Source organism: Podarcis muralis, chromosome 7 (genome assembly GCF_964188315.1).
Source record: "Podarcis muralis chromosome 7, rPodMur119.hap1.1, whole genome shotgun sequence".
Classification (NCBI taxonomy): Eukaryota; Metazoa; Chordata; class Lepidosauria; order Squamata; family Lacertidae; genus Podarcis; species Podarcis muralis.
The window spans coordinates 90300408-90324854 of NC_135661.1; the positions used below are offsets into that span (position 1 = coordinate 90300408).

Below are 24447 nucleotides of genomic sequence, written 5' to 3' on the forward strand. Positions count from 1 at the left end.
AAAGAGGTGCCAGAACTCACCATGAATGCGTCCCTTGTTCTCTTATAACGGCACCATCCCTGAGAGGTGCAGGAATTGAGTTCTGGCTGGAAAAAGCCCTGATTACAGGAGACCCATGAATGCAAAATGCAAAGTTTGTTTTTTGAAGTGTAGGGGTTATCCTACACCGTATTGGAGGTTTCACCACAAACATGCCACAAAGAGGAACAATTTGTGTTCACTGTGTATGTAAAATGAGGTCATCCCTCTCTTCAGTCATGGAGTAGCTGATAGAATGGGACATTTGAAAAAAGTAGGACTATCAGAAGGAGTGTTTGGAGGTCTACTAAAAGGTAACAGAACTTCTGGCAACAGAACAACCTCCCCTGCTGATCTTAGCACACAGATTATGCCAGCAGGTGATTCCAGTCACACGACATCAGGTTTTGGACAGGTGGTTGTGGTTTAGGGAAAAACCACAGGCCACATGCAAGCCTCATTGGGCCTGGAGGCCAGAGGAGCTTCACAGCTGCCATGAGAATGTCGTGTGTTGCTGCTGGCAGTGTTGAACCAAGCTATGGAATGGAGATGGTGGAGCCATATGGTCCTTAACCTCAGGCAGCAAGATGCCTTGAGCTACCTCTAGCCACAGCCTCACAGGGCTCCAGAAGGAGGAGAAATAAAGCTGTATGTCATCTGCATATTGAGGATGACACACTCCAAATACCACACTTTAAGGGGCACTGTCCCCTAGTGGTTTCCCAAAGAGGATGAGAGTGGATATGGAACCTTGCAGAACCCTGAAGGGAAGATGCAGTGGGGCTGAACAGAAATTCCCCAGCACCAACATCTGGAAACAGCTGTCTAGGTAAGAGAAGAACCACTGCAATGCAACCTGTCCACATCCAACTCTGGCAGCCTCTTCAGAAGGACACCCTGGTTGATAGTGTTGAAAGCTTCGCAACTTGTTTTTATGCACACTGGACCACTCTCAGCTTTTGAGCTGCAAATTTAAGCAATTGGGAGATCTGATTTGGTAAAATATATGCTTTTTATTTATTTATGGTTTTATCATATTGAAGAGTTTAAAATGTTCATAAATATTAATAAATCTGTCTGATTACCATGATGAATGTGCCCTCTCAAACCAACTGAGTATGTAAACACTCCCCTTTTTTGTATTATTTTCTGTTCATTGCTCATTCTCACCTCACCCTTGCCTTCCAGAGTAGCAACAAGAGAACACTTCCCTTGCCATGAGCTGATAACAGACTTTAAACATGAGGAGCAAAGATAAAGCCAGGCCTGTATGCTTGTTCAGTGGGTAAAGAGAGTCTGCTAGGTGTGTGTTATGAAGGAGCTTAAGCAGGCAAGAGTGATCAAAGGTGCCATAAGGTCTTGATGAGAACTGAGTTTTTAATTTCTGGATTGAAAATTGCCACCATAATCAAGGCTTACTAGGAGGCAGAGTCCACTGCGACTTCGCACTGTGACTTGTATACATTGCCAGTTGAGTATGCTGTACAGAATGTCTTTTTTTCCACTTGCTGATGAATGGCCCTAACCATCCCGCTCCCACATATTTGGGGAGGGAACAAAGCTCCCCCCTCCAGTTTTTAACACACCCCTTGCTTCTTTTTCCCTTTACCGCAGTAAAAAAACTGAGCCCACCCGGTCCATTGCTCCTGCTGGATACCCCAAAGAAGGCACCTACCACCCCATCTATATCATCCCAGACCAGATGGAGCAGTGCATTTATGCAACCGAGGTAATGAATATACGCTCTCTCCTCCAACCTGCCCACTCTGTTACCCTGGAACTAGCTCGGGGTCAGAGATGACAGTCACTTTCATATAGATCAAATGATCGTGTGAGGTTCACAGCTGATGGTATAACTATATACAATCCAATAGCAGAATCAAAAAATGTGCCAGTTCTCTCTTGCCCCAGGGCTCATGGTGTCAACTTATTAAACACAATCAGGGCCCCTCAACAAAATGTTGCCTGTTCCTGGGGGAAGCAGCCTTTGAAGCTCTGTCTGCTCAGGCAGGATGTTGCTCAGAGCAAGTGTTGGCTGACAGAAGATTGAGTGAATGGGTGCATGCCTTTACAGTTGTACCTTGGATCCCGTACGCCTTGCGAGTCAAACGTCTTGGCTCTTGAATGCCGCAAACCCAGAAGTGAGTGTTGGTTTGCGAACGTTCTTTGGAACCCGAGTCCGATGCGGCTTCCGGTTGGCTATAGGAACTTCTTGCAGCTAATCGGAAGCCGTGCCTTGGTTTCCGAACATTTTGGAAGTTGAACGGATTTCTGGAACGGATTCTGTTTGACTTCCAAGGTACCACTGTATATCTTGACTTCCTTTTCTCCATCCTTTTCAAGACAAATAATTTCACTCTTCCCATCTTTCATTTTCTGCCTCCTTTCTTGTTTTTAACGGCGCTCACACCTCTTAGCCAGAGTTGCAGGTTAAAAAACAGCAGGAATACTTGCTGAAGCAATGTCATTTGGCTGTATCCAGCTGTGCTGGTCCCGAGGGTTAACCGTGAGGCGAGGTCCAAGTCCAGTCCGAGGTCGAGGGTGCAGTAGGGAGACAGTCCGTCAAAGCTGAAGCGGGGTCCAAGGCAGGGAGTCAGGTGGGGTCAGGAGCTCTGCAGGGTTCAGGCAGGAACAGGCTAGCCACAACGTTGCTCCCGCAACCTGGAACTGGGGCTGGCCGGATTTTATCTGCCCCGAGGCATAGGGTGGCCCCAGTCCACAGGTGACTTGCCTCTCCTGACCTTAAGGCGAGCACTCCTCCTGCGGGAACTTAGTTCCCTCCGCCTCTCTGCCCTGAGCCTCTGCAGCTCAGGAGAGGCTGGAGGGTGACCGGACCCAGAGGCAACCTCAGCCTCCCCTGATGGGGCTGAGAGTGGAGCACCTGCAGGCAATGGGTCCTCCATCACCTCATTAGCCAGAGCAGACTCAGCTGGAGCCTGCACCTGAGGATCCAGCACAGGTGAGGACCCTTCTGGCTCAAGCACCAGCCCCGGCTCAGCTGGTTCTGGAGGCAGGGACTCCTGTGCAGGCTGGGATTCCTCAGGTTCAGCCTCCAAGTCCGAATCCCAGGCCATCACACCAGCTGCCACTGTGCAGCCTTCCAATGAATGCAGCCACAGTCTTCTAAGACTTTAAAAATCTACCTGAGCTAGCTGAAGCTGCTGAACGATATCTGAGCAGTTTCTTGCTATGCTTTAGGAATAAATTATAAATTGCTAGAGAATAATCTTTTCCCTTGAAAAATATTACATCATGAAATACACTGGAAATCAAGAACCATCTATTGTGTTTTGTTTACTAGCTTGAAAGCCCTGAAGTGGCTCAGCAGAACTTCTTTACACTAAATCACATCTCAAGGGGCAACTTCCTTTTCAAGGAAAACACTTTTAAGGTAGAATTTTATGAAAATCTTAATGTCACACTAATCCACACAGATATTTTTTTCTAATTCCCATCTTGCACTTCAATCTCGTTGAAAAGCAAGTTGTTGTTTTTTCTGGTTCTGCTAAAAGCATGAAACAGTCTCACATATTCATATTATAATATGCATATACATTCCAGGTTTCCTAAAGTAACCAGCACATATTTATTGTATGTAGATGTTGGTGTGTAAAAATATATCATACATACATTTTGCATATAGTTTTGCGTATAATTAGTTGGGCTTTTGGAAAACAGCAACACAACAGTGCAGGAATGGCTCTGACATAGGCACTCAATGCAAAGGCGCTCCAACGCAGGAACTGCCACATTTCATGTATAAATCCTCTTGCATTTCTGACCACTTTCTGTTAGCCCCAAATAGCTCAGAGCAATGCCATTTCAGTTTTCTGCCAGGATAGCACACATCTCCCTGAAGCTGTAGTTCACGGCTCCATAAGCTTATTGCTATTTGCTTCCTATGGGACACGGGTGGCGCTGTGGTCTAAACCACAGAGCCTAGGACTTGCCAATCAGAAGGTTGGTGGTTTGAATCCCTGCGACGGGGTGAGCTCCCGTTGCTCGGTCCCTGCTCCTGCCCACCTAGCAGTTCGAAAGCACGTCAAAGTGCAAGTAGATAAGTAGGTACCGCTCTGGCAGGAAGGTAAACGGCGTTTCCGTGCGCTGCTCTGGTTCGCCAGAAGGGGCTTAGTCATGCTGGCCACATGACGCGGAAGCTGTACGCCGGCTCCCTTGGCCAATAAAGCGAGATGAGTGCCGCAACCCCAGAGTCGGTCACGACTGACCTAATGGTCAGGGGTCCCCTTTACCTTTACCTTTACTTGCTTCCTGGCCTTCGCTCTCTATCCAACCTGCATGCTCTGTCCTTGGTCCTGACACCTGACAAGCCCATCATCCCCGATTCTTGCTTGCTTCTGATTGCTACCTGCCAAGCTACCTACTCGACTGATGCAGTGCACTCTTGAGATATAGCGAGGGATTATCCAAGTTTCAACAGTGTGAGAATTAAAACTAATGGAAACAAAATCACACTTTCTAATACACTAAATATTGTGCAAACCAAATACAACTGTGTCATTGACATATTTTTTTTGAAATATACAACCATGTCATGTTTCTTTATTCAAGCCCTGCAGAAAACAACATACGTAAGGTATTCAGTCTTGGTACGGTAACTGATCTCTGAAAATATTTTTAAGGTCGAGGCCAAAGTGTCTATGAAAATGGAAATGTTTAGGCAACAGGTTCTGAATTTCCAGTTTAAAAGTTTGGCTACCCTTCAGCTGCAGTCCTTGTTTGGGTCGTTCAGTGTAAAATTCTCAAAGGCATTTCTGAGAGCTGGTGATATAAACAACATTGGAGATGTGTATCTGACTGAGCTAGTCTCATGTGGTTGCTGTTGTGAGGTCCACCCTGTCGCTCCCCAATCTCTGCTCCAAAGCTTTTCCCCTCCCTTACAAAAATATCCAAGGAGTTCACCCTGTTGGAAGCCACAGATTGCAATAACAAATTTGATCCTTCCTCCAAGGGGTTGAAATGGATTAGTTTATCCCTGGCTTCCTCAACCTCGGCCCTCCAGATGATTTTGGCCTACAACTCCCATGATCCCTAGCTAGCAGGACCAGTGGTCAGGGATGATGGGAATTGTGGTCCCAAAACATTTGGAGGGCCGAGGTTGAGGAAGCCTGGGTTAGCCACACAAGGACCTTGTAGAAAAGAGGAGTGGGCAAGAATGTTACTAGTCTGAAGCCCATCCAATAAGTTTTTAGACTGAATGGTTTTTTTTCATGCATCCAAGCCCAACTGATCTCAGCAAGCTCATTTGATAAGCATTTCAGGCAAGGGTATTATATTATAACTAGTAGACTTGATTGGTACAACCGTGCTTTGGCTGATTAACATTCTATGTCCCTTTAAATGTCTTTGTGGGAGGGAGATTATTGGTTTTCCCTTGTTCTTGTGTTTTGGGTTCTCATTTGGTACGTTTATGTGAACTGCCCTGTGCTCTTTGGATGAAGGGAGGTATATAAATTTTAATGATAAACCTCAGACAGTTGATGGCTAGCAATAATGATGTATTTCATGATTAGTCTATGGGCCAAAAGGAATGATCCATATCATTTTGAAGGATTAAACAAAGTAGCTTCCCCCATGCCTATGACCCTAATAAAATTATTAGTCATGGTGACCATCAGTAATGAGTAGCTGCTACCATAACACCTAGTGTTTTAGAAAAAGAAAACATGTAATATTCAGTTTGGGGCTATACAGTGTACATTGCCCAAAAGGGGTTCAAATTGACCAGAAAAAAATCTATAACATAATGAGAAAATTGAGGGCAGGGTATCGCTGAAAAGATGCTAAACAAACCCCAAAGCTGTAACTCTTGTTTTTTAGATTTTACTTATGGGCCCAATCATTCGCAGAGGCTGAGTCTTGCTCTACATCAGCATGTGCCCTATTAAGTATTAAAGGCAAGTGCTTTATAGCCTTAGAGAGATGTGCACCGAGTTTTTGCCAAGGGATCATTACATGCAGGAACAAACAAATCAATGAACACACTCAGCATAGGGTGATGCAGGATGGATTTCCCTGTTTCGTTCAGGAAAGTTAGGCAAGATATGGAAGCTGCTGAAGTAAAACCAGCAGAAAGGTATAATGTGCAACACCACATCAAAATGTGTGATCAGTTTCAGCATATGTGAGAAAGCAGAGGTAACATGTCTTTATGGGGGGGGGTATCTATATATTATGGGACGCGGGTGGCGCTGTGGGTTAAACCACAGAGCCTAGGACTTGCCGATCAGAAGGTCGGCGGTTCGAATCCCCGTGATGGGGTGAGCTCCCGTTGCTCTGTCCCTGCTCCTGCCAACCTAGCAGTTCGAAAGCACGTCAAAGTGCAAGTAGATAAATAGGTACCGCTCTGGCGGGAAGGTAAACGGCGTTTCCGTGTGCTGCTCTGGTTCGCCAGAAACGGCTTAGTCATGCTGGTCACATAACCCGGAAGCTGTATACTCTCCCTGCACCTCTAAATGCTCTCACAAGGCGAGTGCAATGATGGGGGGGGGATTGCCAACAGTCCCTCCCCCCAGATGCCCACCCTGCTATTTATTATTTTCAGCCAAACACGTAGTTAAATGTAAGTTGCAAGTTGACTGTACTTGAAAGATAGGTTAAACTTATCAGATCACACACACACACCCCTCCAAAGTGGTGGATGCTCTGAACAGATTGGACAACATAATTATCTTTGGAAGGATACCAATGGACCGAGCCATTGAAGACACAGTTAAAAGGATGCGTTTGCCAGGTGGGACTAAAGGATTCAGTTCTCGTAAAGAAGCAGCTATCAGGTATCGCACTCCTGCGGATTTTGGAAGTCCATGCATTTGTTAACTATGAAACATGACTGGTGTTACAAACAACTGGTCTATCTAAGCCAAACATGACAAAGTGGGTGTGAGATGCATGACACACGTTTCAAAACACATGAGTAAAATCTATTCAGTTCTGTGACTAGAACTGGTGAGGCAAGCTGGATAGTGATTTTTTAAAGGCACAATAATTTGGGTAAGAACATTACTACACGTTTTAGGCAGAGAGACCCAAACATAAATGAAGTAATAGGATTCTCAAATTGCAACTGAAATGATCTTCTACCCTTAACAGAATGGCACAAGTCATAGCTAAAGGAAGAACTGTATGCTGAATGATGACAGAGCTCTGTTTGGATAGATGATTTTGACTGCATAGGGTCATTTAGAGATATTCTGGACCATTTGGCCCACTCAGACCATTTCCTTTGTCATTAGCGATGTGCTGTTTATTTATCTTTTTACACCATTCAGGCTGCATTCTTATACACACCTACCTGGAAACAAGCCCTATTGAACTCAATGGGATTTAAGTCTTGAGTAGGATTGAAGTGGTGTTTTGTTTTGCAGAGTATAAATAATCAAATCAAAAATCAAATCAAATTGTTAACAGCCATGATGTTAATAATTTTACTAGGGTTGTAGGTTTGTTTGTTTTTTTTAAGCTACTATGTTTAATCATTCTAATTGGTATGTTTTAATGGCCAGCGGCTACAAGCAAAGCAAACCTGACTGACTGCTATCAGCCACGCCACTTTTAGATCTGTGACCAAATCGGCAATGTTTCCTGAGATTGTTCTCTTATACCGAAAAAAGTAAAAAAGTGGCTCTCAATATTATCTGAATATACAAGCCCCCTCCTTGATGTTAACTTCTAATTTGGACGTCAATGTGGATTTTGAGAACTGTGAACAGGTATTGACCAATGGCCAAGACCCAGAACAGGCTGTAGCTCACACAACTGGGATCACACTCTTGTGTGGTGCAGCCAGTTCTGGGTATGTTCAAAACTTGCTATTGGTGAGTTTCACAATTTAACATTATGGGGCAGGAAACAAACAGGGACCAAAAGTGGCTATCTGGCTTTCCACTATAGCAGCAGAAAGAGGTTTATTATCAAAGTTAAATGTGCATGGCTCCTTTTACACTGATGCGATAGATGAGTTCTACAGGAAGTCTCGACGGTCGAGCTCTTGTACAAATAATGTGGGTAAGCCGAAATAAATATTTATTTTCCTTGATGCATGCCTCGAATGGATAAAACAATTTACCCATCCATAGTCATACTTTTGCTGAGATTAAACCTTACAACACTGGTTCAAAGTGATGGAATTCTCTTGTAGAAATATGTGTAAGTAGCAGTGTAATACAGGAGTCTAATTGTCACAGACAAGGATGGTACAAAAGCTTCTGTTTTTTAAAAAATGCAAGCCTTAACGTTTCAGGATCAAGAATCTCAACATGAAATTCTCTGTCCGTGAATAGAGTGTATACTGGATCAGGTTATATCTCCCACTTGCTCCTGGCAGAACAATGTGAATCAGCAAACTTTATCCCTTGTGGTAAGAGGGAAACTTATGCCCTGCCGTTCTGGTCCTGCCTGTTCCGCGGGGGGCAGGACATGCGCAAAGCTCACCCCATCACCATGCGTTCGTTTTTTTAGTACAATGCCTCAGGATTTTTGTTTTCATTTGACCCATATTATCCCTGACATGGAGAAAAAATACCTGCCAGGCCTCGCTACGGCTGGGAGAACTGGGAAAGGCATCCACAGCCAAGACATCGAGGAGAGCCCAATGGAAGGCTCAGGTGAGCTGACGGAGGCAACAGCCCATGCCCATTCTAGAAGATGTAGCATCCGGATCAGAGGGTGGCACCTCCAGTCACTCATTGCCCACTGGCACCAAACCCATCTGGAGCACGGCAGTCATTCCTTTCTCAGTGTCGTCTTTGGCTTTAGGGAGTTCTAGTTTTCTATGTTGTTCGTATTTTTGTGTGCAGTGCATTTTGTGGGTTTGATTTGATGTATAGTTGTTGTAGGTTGCTTTTAGTTTCTTTCCCCCAAAAAATAAGATGCATAATTTTAAAAGAAGTAGAGTGCAGCTCCCCAGGAGTAGGCAGAAGGGCTGCTATGCAGCATGGATCATGGTCTTTCTTCATCCAGGGATTGTATAACCACTCATGTATCAATGGCCCAGCAGTCCGACAGCTCTGCACATGGAGACCCTCAGTGGTGGGGATGACCCTGGGGTATCTCTCCTACTGGACAGAGAAGAACACCCAGGGATGAAAGTCCTGCTCCCCTTTTTCAGACAGATGACCTTTTTTGGGGTCTTCTGATCAAAGTGGTGTCTGGTTCTGGAGCAAGTGGTAGAGCCTGCAGCCCAGAAATTCCCCATCCCCTCCTGTCTTGGCCATATAATTCCTCTCCCCAATGCCTTCACTTAACTGCATAAACAGGGACTGGTGCTCACCCCTCATGTATAAGGAGTTGTCAAACATAAGGAAGCACTCCCTCCCTCAGCAATGGAGGATGCACTCTTGGGCACTATTCTTCCCAAAGATGGGAGGCAACCAAGTTCATGTAGGCTTTTGCTATCTCTAATTTTTCTGGGGAACATCTGTCCTCGTGGCCAATGATTTCCTTCAGGAGAACAAATGTTGCACACAAGCTTTCTGAAGCTTTCTGAGGCTTTATGGTTCCAAGGTCAACCTTACTTTGTCATTTGGAGAGCAAGCACTGGGGGAAGTGTTGGTAGAAACCAGGATAAAAAGAAACCTTGCCTTCTGTCCAAGGAGGGGGGGGAAATGTATGACCCATGAGGTGTCCCATGGCTTCCTTCACCCCTTGTACCCAATTCTGATGCAAGGAAACCAGAGCTTCCAAAATAGAACCTAGACCACTACTGCTAAGCACCATTCTCCCAAGCAAGCATAGAACAGGTAGAAAACCTCAGCAGCCATAAGATCAAAAGGAGAAATCAACTTAGGAACTGACATGTTCTCCAAGGGACAGGTTTCTTCTCTCAAAAAGGATTCATCAATTGAGTTAAGGTGGTGTGGTTAATGTAAGATATTATGTTAACATTCATGTTGTGTTTGATTTCATGTTGTGTTTGTTGAGAGGTGTCATGTTATAAATTTAGTTTTCTTAATGATGTTGCTGGAGAAACAAGATTCAGTTTCAATACTGTTGTGTACTCAAAGCACCTCTTGCCTCTCACTCTCCGTATCAGCATGATGCCACCAAGGTGTAGCCATTACCTGCCCCTTACACAGCTCATTCCACAAGGGGGTGGGTGGTTGCTTTGACAGAGATGAACCTTCAAACTTCATTGGAAGAAGGATGTAACAAAGACATCCAAGATTCATCTTCAGCTTTTTGGGAGGTAGCTACTCCATCAAGTTATTTCTCCTTAAGCCTGGAAGACAAGATTGCCCTTCCACAGAGTTATGTTTGAATTAGAAGGATGACTTTTGAGAACATCTCTGCCAGAGGGTACCTGCTTTATGGCTAGAACGTCCTGAAGATGTTGAATCATCAGCTGATGAGAAAACACCTTCACAGTAGTCCCAATGCTTCTTCCCCTATCAGCGGAAGAGGATATCCTGGAGCGGGGTCTTCAGATGCAGAGAGTCCAGGAGAATAGAGTGTCAATGTATATACAGGGCAATAGCCTGTACATCATCAGTAAGCAACAAAGTGAGCAGTTTTACCTCAAGATTCCTAATGAAAGGAGCAGAAAGAGCAACTAGCCTAATATATCCACAATTCTACTGCCTATGCTTTCTCCAGCCCAGCTGCTTTGAAAAATCAAAAAAGGCAAAAGCCATTGTAATCATCCTCTTGTTGGCCAAGGCATCTGGGTTTTGGACCTGATGAGGGTATGCTAAGCTCACCTGTGTGACAATTGGGGGAGGGGGCTTTGGGCCACAGAGCTTTTAGTGCAGTGCAGCTTGAGTCCTGGGGTTGACACTCTTCCTGGCCCTCTTTTTCTCTGTTAGGGCTTCAGGGAGTTTTATTGTTTTGAAGATTATTTCCAGCTGTAGAGTGACAGCTACACCAGCTTCATTATATCCCCAAATGGGGGAGGGCACCTCTCACCAGAAGGAATAAAGTTTGCTGATTTACATGGTCCCCCCCTACACGAGAGCAAGGGGCAGGAGTAACTCATCCAGGATACCCTCCATTCACCAAGGAACCTCCACGGTAAGTCCAAGGTTTCTTTCTCCAGCTTGGCTCAGGTGTCCCTCCAAACGATGTGCTAAAATCCCTCTTGGGGCTGTAGGAGGCAGGCTGCGTCAGGAAAATTGGTTGGAGACTGCCTCTAGGAGCCCTGCACAGCCTCAGCTGAAGAGGGCAGGGTGTTCAAACATGCAGGTGAGCCAAGGAGCACTGTGGGAAGGTGAGCCCTTCTTCCTCCTAAGTCATTGTTTACCTAACCACACAACTGTAAGGCAGCATCAACTCTGACCACATCAGCTATCTTTTCTTTCTCACATCTTGCACATGGCCAAGCAATACCATACCACCTCTGGCCAGATCCCAGAGAACCAACACAGTGCAGTGGGACTGTGGTAGATCCCATGAGTAGGTTGTATAGAAACCCATCTCCCTCTCTCTCTCTTTCTCTCTCTCCTGTTTTGTTTTCTTCCCCTCTTTTCCTAGGGTTGAAGCCTTAAACTTTGCAGGCTTGGGGTGGACACCAGCAGCATTATCTGTCATTTCTGGGTATTTTTAAACTGGCATCTTCAGAAGAGACTCTTCTTCTTTTTTTAACATATATAGCCTTTTTATTTTGTGTAAGCTAAGAGGAAATTTATACACTGTAATTTCAAAAAGACCTCAGGCATGCACATAAACCTTGTTAGAGGTTGCTCTACATAGCATTCTCTTTTTTCCATAGGAATTTCCCCAAACATTTACAACCCATAGTTTTACTGTACATACAGCCTAAACCATAGCAATCTATGATCATGTCAAATTTACACTGTGCAAAATCAAAATATAGGGATAGTGGTACGACACAAAAAAATGTAACAGGTATATTTCCGTGTAAGACATTTAGACAGTTTTGGTCCTTCCATCCCAAACCAAATTGATTAACACAGAGATCTCGAGAATCAAGTGCTTAGGCAGTGATCAGTTAACTAAATACTCTTTTTGTGAGCCGCTCATAGCCCGGGCAGGGACGCGGGTGGCGCTGTGGGTTAAAGCCTCAGCGCCTAGGACTTGCCGGTCGAAAGGTCGGCGGTTCGAATCCCCGCGGCGGGGTGCGCTCCCGTAGTTCGGTCCCAGCGCCTGCCAACCTAGCAGTTCGAAAGCACCCCCGGGTGCAAGTAGATAAATAGGGACTGCTTACTAGCGGGAAGGTAAACGGCGTTTCCGTGTGCGGCTCTGGCTCGCAAGAGCAGCGATGTCACGCTGGCCACGTGACCCGGAAGTGTCTCCGGACAGCGCTGGCTCCCGGCTTATAGAGTGAGATGAGCGCACAACCCTAGAGTCTGGCAAGATTGGCCCGAACGGGCAGGGGTACCTTTACCTTTACCTTTTTTACATAGCCCTGGCAGAAAAACAAAAACCTTCGTCTCCAATAGCCTCATCTTCCTCCTTGCCAGTAACCACTGGAAAGGAAGATTTCACAGGCTCTGTTCACAGCCAAACCAACATTTTATCATTCAGGCTACTTGATATCAGTCTAAATGGGGTAAAGTGGTCCAGAGATGATCCCAGCAGCATCAGTGTCCCTAGAATCATGGCAACTGCTCTGGGGGTCTCCTCAGGGCCAAGTAGGAGGGAGGTGGTCTTGGTTCCCTGAAATATAGAGAATGCTCAGTTACACTCGCTGTTGCCAACTAGATCTTTTGGACTACAGGTCCCATAAGCACTGGGAATTGTCATCTAAAATATCTGGAGGACACCAGCTTTGGCATGAAAGAATTTGTAAGTTCATCAATGAAACGTGTGTGATATCCCTTAACACAAACTACTTGCCCCCCACCCCACCAAAAAAAGACTTGCTATTGGAGGGTACCACTCAGAAGAGACAAGCCCACAAAAGCAGAGAGGGAAGAGGGTAGGACTGTTCTATCATTGTCTCAGTTCCAAGAATGAGAAGGAAGACGAATGTATTGTGAACTAAACAAAAAGCAGGCAACTTGCAAAACCCAGATCTTCTGATTGGGGGTTAAAATGGAACTGGACGATTTCATGAGATCAAGAGCTGTAAAGGACTTTGTGCCAATAAGGATAAGTCTGTCGTACAAGAGAGAACATCAGTTTTATTCCATTGAGAGGTGTTCTCAATATCTGATCTTGCCCGATGTTCAGAAGCATGTTGAGAATAGTGATCACTCTACCATGGGAGCACTAAATACATAGTTCTGCATCTCTCAACTATCTGCTAATCCATGCCCAGTTGCAAGAGAAAGTCATACATAAACATATCTTTTAACAGCAGTAGGGATGTAGAACATCCCCAAGTTTGGCTCTAAACTGAGCAGGATTTTGCGAGCCTTTCCTTCAAGTGAGACTCTCAAAAGATCAAGCACTTTGGTAAGTGGATTTAAAAAACTTGAAAAGTTCTTATATGCCTACTGAAATCAGCAGGACCCTGGCTTCCACATAACCCTAAACTATGGCTTAGTGCGCAAACCCTTCCCAGAAGCTTAACTATGGCTTGCTTACTGCCAAGAGACCATGAGCTCAAGCCATGGTTTGTTGTTGACTTATGAATTTTGGTTCCCTTAGTTATGATTTGGCAAGCCTTCCTTTAACCACGGCTTGTTTGGCCACCATATGCTCACCAGGCTACAAAGGCACAAGGTAAGAGCAGAAGAAAACCATAGTTTGTTTGATCACCTGTAAGACAACTCACATTTAACTTGTAGTTTGTTAAGCAAGCCATGGCTTAACGTTATGTGTAAACCCGGCCGTAATTTCCAAAGCCAGACTAAAACCTGCTGCATTCCCTAAAAGGGGTGATGAGCGTCTTCAGGAGTGGGTCTGTTTTTGCCCCACATCAGTCTTGGGCTGGGGGCAGGCAGCATGCTTAACTTTCTCTACCGAAATCAGTGGAGACCTCCATGTTTTCAATTGAGACATGCTGCAAAACAGCAGCTGGGAGAAAAAGCAAACCCACTGCTGCTGTAGCTTGCTTTTTGTCCCTCGCTAAACTTTTCGTGACTTCAGGGTCTTTAACTCTGTCTGCTCAAGTTAATAGTGATTTCAGTACTGAGAGCTAAACATGCTGGGAGTCTACACACATCTGGAACAGAAGAAAACTCAGCCCATCCACCACTGAAGCTATTTCTGCTCCACCTGGTGTTGAGATCATGAGCTCTGGCAGTAGCCAATGTTATTGTTTAGTCGTTTATTCGTGTCCGCCTCTTCGTGACCCCATGGACCAGAGCACGCCAGGCCCTCCTGTCTTCCACTGCCTCCCGCAGTTTGGTCAGACTCATGTTTGTAGCTTCGAGAACACTGTCCCACCATCTCGTCCTCTGTCGTCCCCTTCTCCTTGCGCCCTCCATCTTTCCCAACATCAGGGTCTTTTCCAGGGAGTCTTCTCTTCTCATGAGGTGGCCAAAGTCTTGGAGCCTCAGCTTCAGGATCTGTCCTTCCAGTGAGCACTCAGGGCTGATTTCCTTCAGAATGGAGAGGTTGGATCTTCTTGCAGTCCATGGGACTCTCCAGAGTCTCCTCCAGCACCAGAATTCAAAAGCATCCACTCTTCGGCGATCAGCCTTCTTTATGGTCCAGCTCTCACTTCCATACATCACTACTGGGAAGACAACAGGCAATAGCCAATATCTGATTGCAAAAGTAGCCTGTCCTGCTACACAGCTTCACCTTGATACCTGTGACCTAATGAGAGGAGAACACCAATGACAGCAGCAAACAGAATGGTGCAGAGCAAGAACCACCTCAGGAAGAAGGAGCCAAGTTCTCACTCAGCAGCAGCAAAACTGGAGCCAAATGTTGGCAAGGCATTGCTTTTCTCTGAACGCTACATAAATACGAGGTAGTCACAGGGAGTAGCAGTACTTTGCTTATCTCAAGTGTCTAAAGTGGACTCCTTTGCACTATTCTTCCATTGGGAATCTTTGTAGCATCTTATTGGCCTGGACAATGCTCTAACGATGCAACGTAGTCTTAACTCCAAGGTAGTCTTAACTCCCATGGCCTTATGATGCAACGTGGAGGATTTAAAGATAGTGCAAGGACTATGAGCTACACCCAACCAAAGTGAAGATCTGTGATGTTCTGGTGTTCTTGGAAGGTGGCCTCCAGAAAAGTCTAAATCAAACACCAAGTGATGGGGGACAGTACTGTGGCGGCTTATGGCGTGAAGGCTGCCATAAACAGATCTGCCCTGCACACTTCCCACCACATGTCAGCAGAGTTGAAACACATTCAGCAGCAAAGCATGAGGAAATGGCCCTGAGTCTTGATTAATGAACAACACATGATTGTAGTAGGCAGCTTTATTGCCTGTTACGAAGCTTAACAGTTGCTATATACAAAGACTGCTTGCATCCTCTCAACAGACCAAAACTGAAACTCTCACAGTCACTCAAATAATGCAATGTGCATGCCCACGATGTCACTGTCATCTTTGCACCTTTGTAAACAATCCTGCTACACGGCCAGAGCTTCGTGTTACATATGGAAACTCACATTTTTCTGAAAACGAATGACCAATATCCTCAACACCCCCTCTCAGTCTTTTCAGAACAACTATTTACAGAGCATAAACAGAGTGCTTACTTAGTACGGTTCTCCAAACCTAAAAGTTCAACCATCATTTTACATTTCAGGAATGTCAAAGGTTTCATCATTGCATCAGCAACATTCTGGTTCCGTTCACAGTACACTGGCATAATGACATTCTGTGCCATGTTACTGTACATTTTACATTCTGATATTTTATATGTTTTGATCTTCCTTTAAAATGATCAGATTTAGCAAGAGATACAGTATACATGCCTGATTATCAATAGAGACATTTTTTGGATATTCACCTTTCATTCCCATGTCAATCAGTAACTGTTTAAAACAGACCAGTTCACTGCACAACTCACTCAGAGAACAGTACTTGGCTTCAGTGGAGGATACACTTGCAAGACCCTGTTTTTGTGATTTCCATTCTATCGGGGAACCTCCAAACTGTATTACTAGTCCAGTTACAGGACGCGGGTGGTGCTGTGGTCTAAACCACTGAGCCTAGGGCTTGCCGATCAGAAGGTCGGTGGTTCAAATCCCAGCGACGGGGTGATCTCTCGTTGCTTGGTCCCAGCTCCTGCCAACCTAGCAGTTCGAAAGCACGTCAAAGTGCAAGTAGATAAATAGGTAAAGCTCCCTCTGGGAGGCTGCAGAAAGGGGCAATATAGTGTTCCTAGAGGCAATCTCCAAACAATTTCTGTTAGGGAAATCAACTGCACTCCTGGCCTCAGAGGCGTTTAACCTCATCTTTTGGCGCGGCACCTGAGAGGATGTGAGGACGTCAACTCACAGGTGAGTACACACAGTTGGCCACCCCCTGACATTTACTGCTGGGCTGGGGAGTTCTGTATATATATATATATATAGCATTACAAAGAGACTCCCTTTTCCTAATTACGCCTTGAGACGGAACTATTTGCTCATATGAAACAACTCTACAGCACCAGCTTTGAGCTGAAGAGAGAACTGAGAATACTTTAACCATCGTCTTACAAAGTATAATAGATATATTTAAACACCTCTCCGCTCCCATACTCCTACCCCAGTAGGTATTATTTCAGTCATCCTGGATAGGTTGTACATGGAAAAAAACGATGCAAGAATCACAATATTCATTATCTGCCCAAAATTAAGATGAGCCAAAAATTTCACAGAGATCCAGGTTTTAGAAATGCCAAATGACTGCTGTTGCTGGGCTGGTGGTACCCGGAATCTGGACCCCCTTCCCGTGCCTGCAAGCCCCCTCCTTATCTTGGGCTGATTTTCCAGTTTAGTGGTGACGCACCTCTTGCTCCTTGCAAAGTTTTCCTTCCTTCAGGGAGCTGGGAATGTGAGCAGCCGCTGCTGTGCATTACCTTCTCGGTGTCCTGAATGGAAAAGGCATTTTGCGCTGGGCAGGACAAAGGACCAGGAGGCTTCTCAGTGGCTTCTCCAGAAAACTCTTGGGTGAGGAACACGCCAGGCACAGCAGCAGTCTATCTGGGGATCCTATCTGGCATGATGATTAATCCAGACTTGGCAGGGCTAATTCCTTCCTTGGAAACATGCTTAGTTTTGGGGAGGGGGGGAGGGGGAGGGCAAAAAGGCAATGCTTGGTCATGGTGTTCTGTTCTAACCCTCCCTCCCCTTCTCCCTCCTTTTTCACATTCATTTCTAGGTCTGAAGAAAACCCTTCTCCCAAGCCTTGGACTCCACCGCCTGAATTTTATTTTAATTCCCCTCCAAATTCTCAGCTAAAGGAATGTTTACAGAGCAGACTGAACGGACTCCCGGAGCAGCCAATGTCTTACCATTATTAATTTTTGATCTATATAGTATTATTATAAAAAAAAGACTCCTTTCTTAAAGGAAAATATTTAATATTTATTCTTGCTGCTATTTTTTTTTATTTTTGCATCGAGAGCAACAGACTGACTCAGAATCTTAGGAAGCGATCGCTGGATTGGGAAGTCTTTGAAAGTCAGAGCTGGGTTTTGGAGAGGTTTGTTTGGGTTTTCTCTTGAAAGCGGGGGAAAGAAGGACGGAGGCTGATTTGGGGGGGGGGGGGAGGCTGCCCTAGGATTGTCTAATCTGGAGAAAAGGCAGGTCCTTTTCCCACACAAGTGCCAGGAAGGAAGCAATTATTTTTTTCCATTTCCTATTTTTTATATGTTTTTAAACTGTTGCCCTTTTTAAACTGGTTTCCCTTCCGTTTTGTGGGCTCTTCGCCTCAGCCCACGGTGACTCTCCTCTCAGTCTGAAGGAGGAAAACTGCCCTTTCATTCAACCACCGGAGAGGTGCAGGAAAAAACCGACCCCCTCAAACAGGAAGCTGTGATTGATTGATTGGAGTGATGCCACACCTTTCAACTACAAAAGAATCCACAAGGCACCTTTCATTGAAAAAGGAAAAAGGAAATAAAAATTAAGAAAGCACAATGCGCATCTGTTGGCTTGATGTGGCTGTAAAAAAAACCAAGGAGGAGAGGATATGCTAAGGGGGACTCAGGTGAGATACTCACCTGTAAAAGAACCTGGCAGGACAGGTTCCAAGTGTCCCTCTATTTTGCCAGTAGTAGTTCCCGAAAAAGCATTTTTCACCTGGAGGAAATGGTATGGTCTTGCCACTCTTATCACCATACAGGGACAGCATTTATACAAGTCAAGTAGCATATGGGAGACTAATAGATTTCTCCCTTTGTAGTGGAAGTTCCCTGGTGGGTTGGTTTTAATCAGAGACTGGGAACCCCTGGTCCCCAGGCTGGGTGTGGCCCCTGGAGGCTTCCCAGGGCCACACTTACCTGGCCCCACCCTCTCTCCCTCCCACTCCATGGTGGCCGTAGGAGGGAGGGGGGAAAGCAGCAAACAGCAGGTCCCAGGGGCCTGATCTGGATCAGGACCAAGGTGCAAGGTGGCCGTTTAATCCTTCAGTGTGGTCCTGAGCTGAACTGTGGCCGCGGTGCTGCCCATCCATAGATCCTCAAAAGCTCACTTAGGTCTCTAGCCCCACCTACTGCTGGAATATGGCCTGCAAAGATTCCCTATCACTCTTCTGAATGATTCGGGAGGAGAACTCAACCAGACTCATAGGGGACACCGTTGTCCTTCATTGTGCAGATTCTCTTTAAGAGGACTTTGTGTCCTTGGGGTGCGTTGCTTTAGAAGGCTCCCCACCACCACTCCCTCCACAGGATCAAGCCCCTTCGGCCACCACAGAGGCCTCCTGGTCATGGAGAGGGGCCTGGACCAAAAGCAACGTGGAATATAAAAGCGCACTCTGGCAAGAGAGAAGTCATCATTTATGGCTATCAAGTCAAAACGGAATCCATTGTGCTTTACCTGACCAATTGGATGAACGTCGCGATTGCTTATTTGCTTTCTGAATTTTTTAAAACACATTTTGAGAGATGAACTTCTTCTTCTGTTACCCCACAAATGGCAATTTGAAGCTTCGTATAAAGAAAAGTCGACATTTCCCCCCCAGTAATGGTGAGTATTTTTTATACAAAAAGGATGAAGTGAGTGGAATCATGCTTTGGTAGCAACTTGGTCAGTTTACTACAGCTGCGGCAACCTTTTCATTCCATTAAAAAAAAGATTAAGACTGCAATCCTAGACTTGCTTACCTGGGAGTAAAACCCATCGAAATCAATGGCTTTTACTTCTGAGTAGTCGTGTAGGATTGCAGTTACATTTTCAGCCTCTGATCCTAATGCCACAGATTTTAACAGAAATATTTTGGGATGCATAGCATTTCTTGTTCCTTTTTAAACTGTTCCCCTCCCCCCGCCCCATGTTTTCTTTTTTAATTTAAAAACACAATAAATACTGTGTACAAAAAAAGTCTGCTGGAGATGCTTTATAAACATATTTAAGTTGTATATACTGTATATTTATAAGTGCCATGTTTATATATCCTTCCCCACCCTCTGTGACTTTTCTTATGTATGGTCCTTTCTCTCAAAAGAAAGTTATATAAAATATCTATTTTGCTCAGTGAAACCGAATCTGCCTGAAGCTGTTTTCTTCCACTGTTTTGCTTCATTTCTACACCACACTTCTACACAACCACCACGTCCAGGTGGAACTTTTAGGGTGGCTGTGATGGGGACAATCAGCCGAGCCTGTGCCCAATTTATTGCACTGGGCAGCAGACTAGCTCAAGAAGTTTTGCCGCCCAAAGCACAACGGCAATCTGAGAGGTGCAACCCAGGCTCCTCACATCATCACCACAGAGTTTGTGGCCTTAGCATTCATTGATATTGCCAAGGATTCCAGATGTGGCCTCCCAGTTTGCATAAGGCTGTTTAAGGGACATTTCTAAATATGCTGCCACCCCAAGTGGCTGAATACATTGTTTGAGTTAGGTCTGCCCTCAAGGGATACTTCCATGTCCAGTCAGGTCCCACCACACTGAAAAAGAGGCCACAGGTAGAAAGCCACCAAGGTGGTTGGACTTCCATGACTGCCACCATCCCAAGCATGGGTGGGCTTGATAGGAGTTGGAGTCCAGTAATATCTGGATCTGAGGCTCCAAGACTTTGGCCACCTCATAAGAGAAGAGAAGACTCCCTGGAAAAGAGCCTGATGTTGGGAAAGATGGAGGGCACAAGGAGAAGGGGACGACAGAGGACGAGATGGTGGGACAGTGTCATAGAAGCTACCAGCATGAGTCTGACCAAACTGTGGGAGGCAGTGGAAGACAGGAGGGCCTGGCGTGCTCTGGTCTAGGGGGTCACGAAGAGTCGGACACGACTAAACGACTAAACAACAATATCTGGAGGGCCACCGGTTCCCCACCCCCTAATGTAGGGGGAGTCCTTGTGAGTAGCAGGAGAAGCAGAGGTCTCACACTCAAAGAAACCAAGCACAATATTTGTGGGAGACAGGCAATGGCATCATCAAACAGGAATCCCTTTCCCTGAACCAGCCCACCCAAAGTTGCACAAACAGTTTAACAAAGCTAATAAAGCATCCCTGTTTAGGGAAGCTTTTAATGTTTAATAGGTTATTGTATTTTAGTGTTTTGTTGGAAGCTGCCCAGAGTGGCTGGGGAAACCCAGCCAGATGGGCAGGGTATAAATTTATTATTATTATTATTATTATTATTATTATTATTATTATTATTATTCAGCCCCCAACTATTTGCAAAACCTTGCACAATGTTTCACGCAGAAGGGACATTCCAAGGGACCCAGTTCAAGGGACACCTCTTGGGAGTTAAAGGATCTGGAAGACGTTCCTAACTTCCATCCCCTTCCTGACACTTGATAACCACACATGGCTTTTCGTTCTTCGGTGGAAAGGGCAAATAATTTTTCTTCCTGCTGACAGTCAGTTTGTCCACTATTGTAGTAAGGGGGGTGGGGCTCTTCACAGTAGGGATGGGAGAACATTTGACTGTACACAGCCAGGTACCCCTGAATAGAGGCCCCTTGGAGATGAATTGGCTCCCTGCTTGGCCAAAGCTTTGTCCCCTTACGCCCGCCCCCAGGAGCAGAGCTCCCTGAACTAACAGAGGAAAGTGTTAATGGGGAAACCATAAGGCAGGCAAGTGAGAAAGGCGCTGACCTACCAGCCCTGGGGCAGCTGTTTACAAGCAGCTGTCAACACATGGCTGAGAAATGAGTGTGCCCACTCAGGGTGTGGGTCATGGCTGTCAAGGCTTTGAGATGGGCATGCTGGGGAGTCAGGAAGCTGGCGCTCCCATAAAAGGAATGTTTAAAAATATATATATATATAGTCGCTGGTTTAGTAAAAGCTTTTCTCCCCCAGTGATTGGGTTTAAATATAGCATCACATGCTGGTAAAAAAGGGGGGGGCAGTCACCACCCTCTTTCCATCAGATAGAATTAGAGCAATCAGAAATGACACCTGGTTGCGTTCCATTTAGCATCAAGGAAGGACACATCTAACCTGTAAAAACCATGCCTAGATATTGAGCCAAAGATCCAAATACAGTGGTACGTCGGGTTACAGACGCTTCAGGTTACAGACGCTTCAGAAATAGTACCTCGGGTTAAGAACTTTGCTTCAGGATGAGAACAGAAATCGCGCGGCGGCAGCAGGAGGCCCCATTAGCTAAAGTGGTGCTTCACGTTAAGAACAGTTTCAGGCTAAGAACGGACCTCCGGAACGAATTAAGTACTTAACCCGAGGTACCACTGTATTGCGGAAAAAGTGCACGGGACACACTGAAAGGATGAGTTGCACATTTATCACTTGGTGCTGCAATGAGCCAACACTGATTGAACTTTTGAATCAGTCAAGCAGAGGACATTTCGGTGGAGTCAGTTCACAAGTACAGCTTCAACTCAGCAAGCAACCTGCCTGCATTCAATTTTCCGGAACTGAACCATACCTCAAGTGAAGTAAGTCTGATTTCTGACAACGTTACCAAGGGCCCATCTTAATAAAGCTGATTTATTTAATAAATCGGCATTCCCGTGGCCCGTCTTAATAGACACACACTTTGCATTCACCCAGAGAGACCCTGCAGATCATTCCAGCAGTGCCCCCCAGTGTCTCAACAATGAATCAAGTCATTCTATCACGAAGTTCCAAACTGAGCACAGTTCTGTTCCCTGATAGATATAAATTGCTGCTTTCGATTCACTGCTCTCCCTGATATCCCTTGATGTCAGCCCTGTTTAGGGAAGTTTTTAATGTTTGAAGTTTTATTCTGTTTTCAGTCCTCTGTTGGGAGCTGCCCTGAGTAGGGAAACCCAGCCAGGTATAAATAATAAAAATGATAATGATGTCCAGGCTTAGAAAGCCTATCTAGCTACATTTCAACAAAGCAAGACTACCACCAACCTGCTTCCATGGAAAAAACAGCAAGTTTCTAGATTTTATTGTTGCATGTTAGGGAAGAAAGTATAGGGAGGTCTGTACAAAGAAGCCCAGAACAGAGAAGGTGGTCAAAACTGAAGCGGCATTCAAATATCCTGAAGAAGCTCCCATGGCAATCCCTGTGAACTTTCAGATGTTGCTGGACTACAAATCCCATCTTCCCGGTCCATTGACTAGGGTGAAGGAAGCCAAGGTCCAACAACACATGGAAGGCCCATTCCTAATCTGTTCGCTTTCTCTTGACACCAAACTAATTATAATTTGTTTCTTAGGAATAATTTGTACAGATTTGCATATCATTAAAATATTTCTATCCCACCTTTTGTGCCAAAGCACTTGAAGGCAACTTACAGCAAAGGATCACATTTAAAAAACAAACAAAAACCATTAAATCTGCAACATCAGTAAACAAGCATCATTTAAAAAAAAATTAAGACACAGCCAGCAGCAAGAAACTACCAATGCCCTCTGATATAGTCTGCAACCAGAAAGCCTTTGGAAAAGGGGGGACGCACACACACACCCCACCCCTGAAAGGAGCGCCAGAGCCTGGGTGCTATGGTTGGAAAGGACAGTTGGGGTGGGGGCCCACATGGACAGGCCCCTCCATAGCTGAAACAGAGAGGGAGTCAGCTCTTCAAATACACTAAGGACTTTATAAACGCCAAAACGGGGGTCCTTAAACCAACTGGAAGCCAACAAAACGTTTCAGGATTCAGATCATAAGCCCTTCTGGCAACAGCTCCAAGTTCCATTTTCTAACAGCAGTTTCCCAAAATTTTGAAAGGGAGCACTATAATTACCAAGGGTTGAGGTCTCTCCCCCCCCCCCAATATTCTGCTGAAGTAGAGACCTTTGTAACTCAAAGACCTGCATGCACGTTGTTCTTCTGCAATCCCTCATAACCAAGAAAGATTGTCTTCCATAAACATGGTTTTATCAGTGAGACCGTAAGTGACTGTGGAGGCCAATTCTGGATCCACATGTCCTTCCACAGTGGGGACATAGATTTCCAGGCGGGAGTTGATCACAGTGTGGATTTGCCAAGCGTGCCTTCCTCTTAGCACGTTTCTCCCTTGCGTCCTGAGTTTGTCCTGAGTTTGAGTGTCTTCAAAGACCATGACGCCTTTGGTAAAGGCTGTTCTCCAACTGGAGCGCTCGCAGGCCAGTGTTTCCCAGTTGTCGGTGTTTATACTACATTTTTTAAGATTTGCCTTGAGACAGTCTTTAAACCTCTTTTATTGACCACTAGCATCATGCTTTCCATTTTTAAGTTCGGAATAGAGGAGTTGCTTTGGAAGACTATAATCAGGCATCCGCACAACATGACCAGTCCAGCAAAGTTGATGTTGAAGAATCGTTGCTTCAACATTGCTTAATCCATCTAACACAACAGATGTTGCTTCCTCAAACACAAAGCGTCTTACACGTGCACACCTTTAAATATGGCATAAACAGAACTGCATTGTTCAAAAATTTAAAGGAAAATATATACTAAAACATACAATTGGTCCAGCTATTCTGTAAGAACCGATCATCAGGCATTCTGTAAGACAATCAGGCATCCGCACATGACCAGTCCAACGAAGTTAGTGTTGAAGAATCACCACTTCAACACTGATATCTCCTTGATAAAGAGTTTTGTGAAACCCTAAAGTCTGCATTTGCCTACAACACTGGTGGTCTTTGCTTCTTCCAGTACACTGGCATTAGTTCACCTGTCTTCCCAAGTGATGTGTAAGATTTTTCGGAGATCCTGTTGATGGAATCTTTCAAGGAGTTGGAGATGGCGTTTATAAATGGCCCATGTTTCCCAAGCATACAGTAAGGTTGGTGGTACAATAGCTTTGTAAACAAGCATTCTGGTTTCCCTGCGAATGTCCCAGTCCTCAAACACTCTGCACTTCAATCGGGAGAAAGCCAAACTCGCAGAGCTCAGGCGATGCTGGATTTCGGCATGCAACTTATAGCAGCCACTTGGCATTGCCTGCCTCTCTCTTCTCCCTGCCTTTCCACCTTAAAACAACTCTTCCCGGGCAGTCCCTAGTCCCTCCTCCC

At 45.3% G+C, this 24447-nt stretch overlaps 1 protein-coding gene across 1 annotated transcript in view; it reads left to right on the top strand.

Moving 5' to 3' along the window:
- DLL3 (delta like canonical Notch ligand 3) overlaps positions 1-19539 on the top strand; it is a 160726-nt gene extending 141187 nt beyond the window's left edge. The window contains exons 8-9 of the mRNA XM_028741844.2: positions 1633-1747; positions 17216-19539. Coding sequence (XP_028597677.2) covers positions 1633-1747; positions 17216-17221 — 121 coding nt within the window. The 3' untranslated portion in view covers positions 17222-19539. The remainder of the gene's footprint in view (positions 1-1632; positions 1748-17215) is intronic.
- Positions 19540-24447: the final 4908 nt, after the last annotated feature.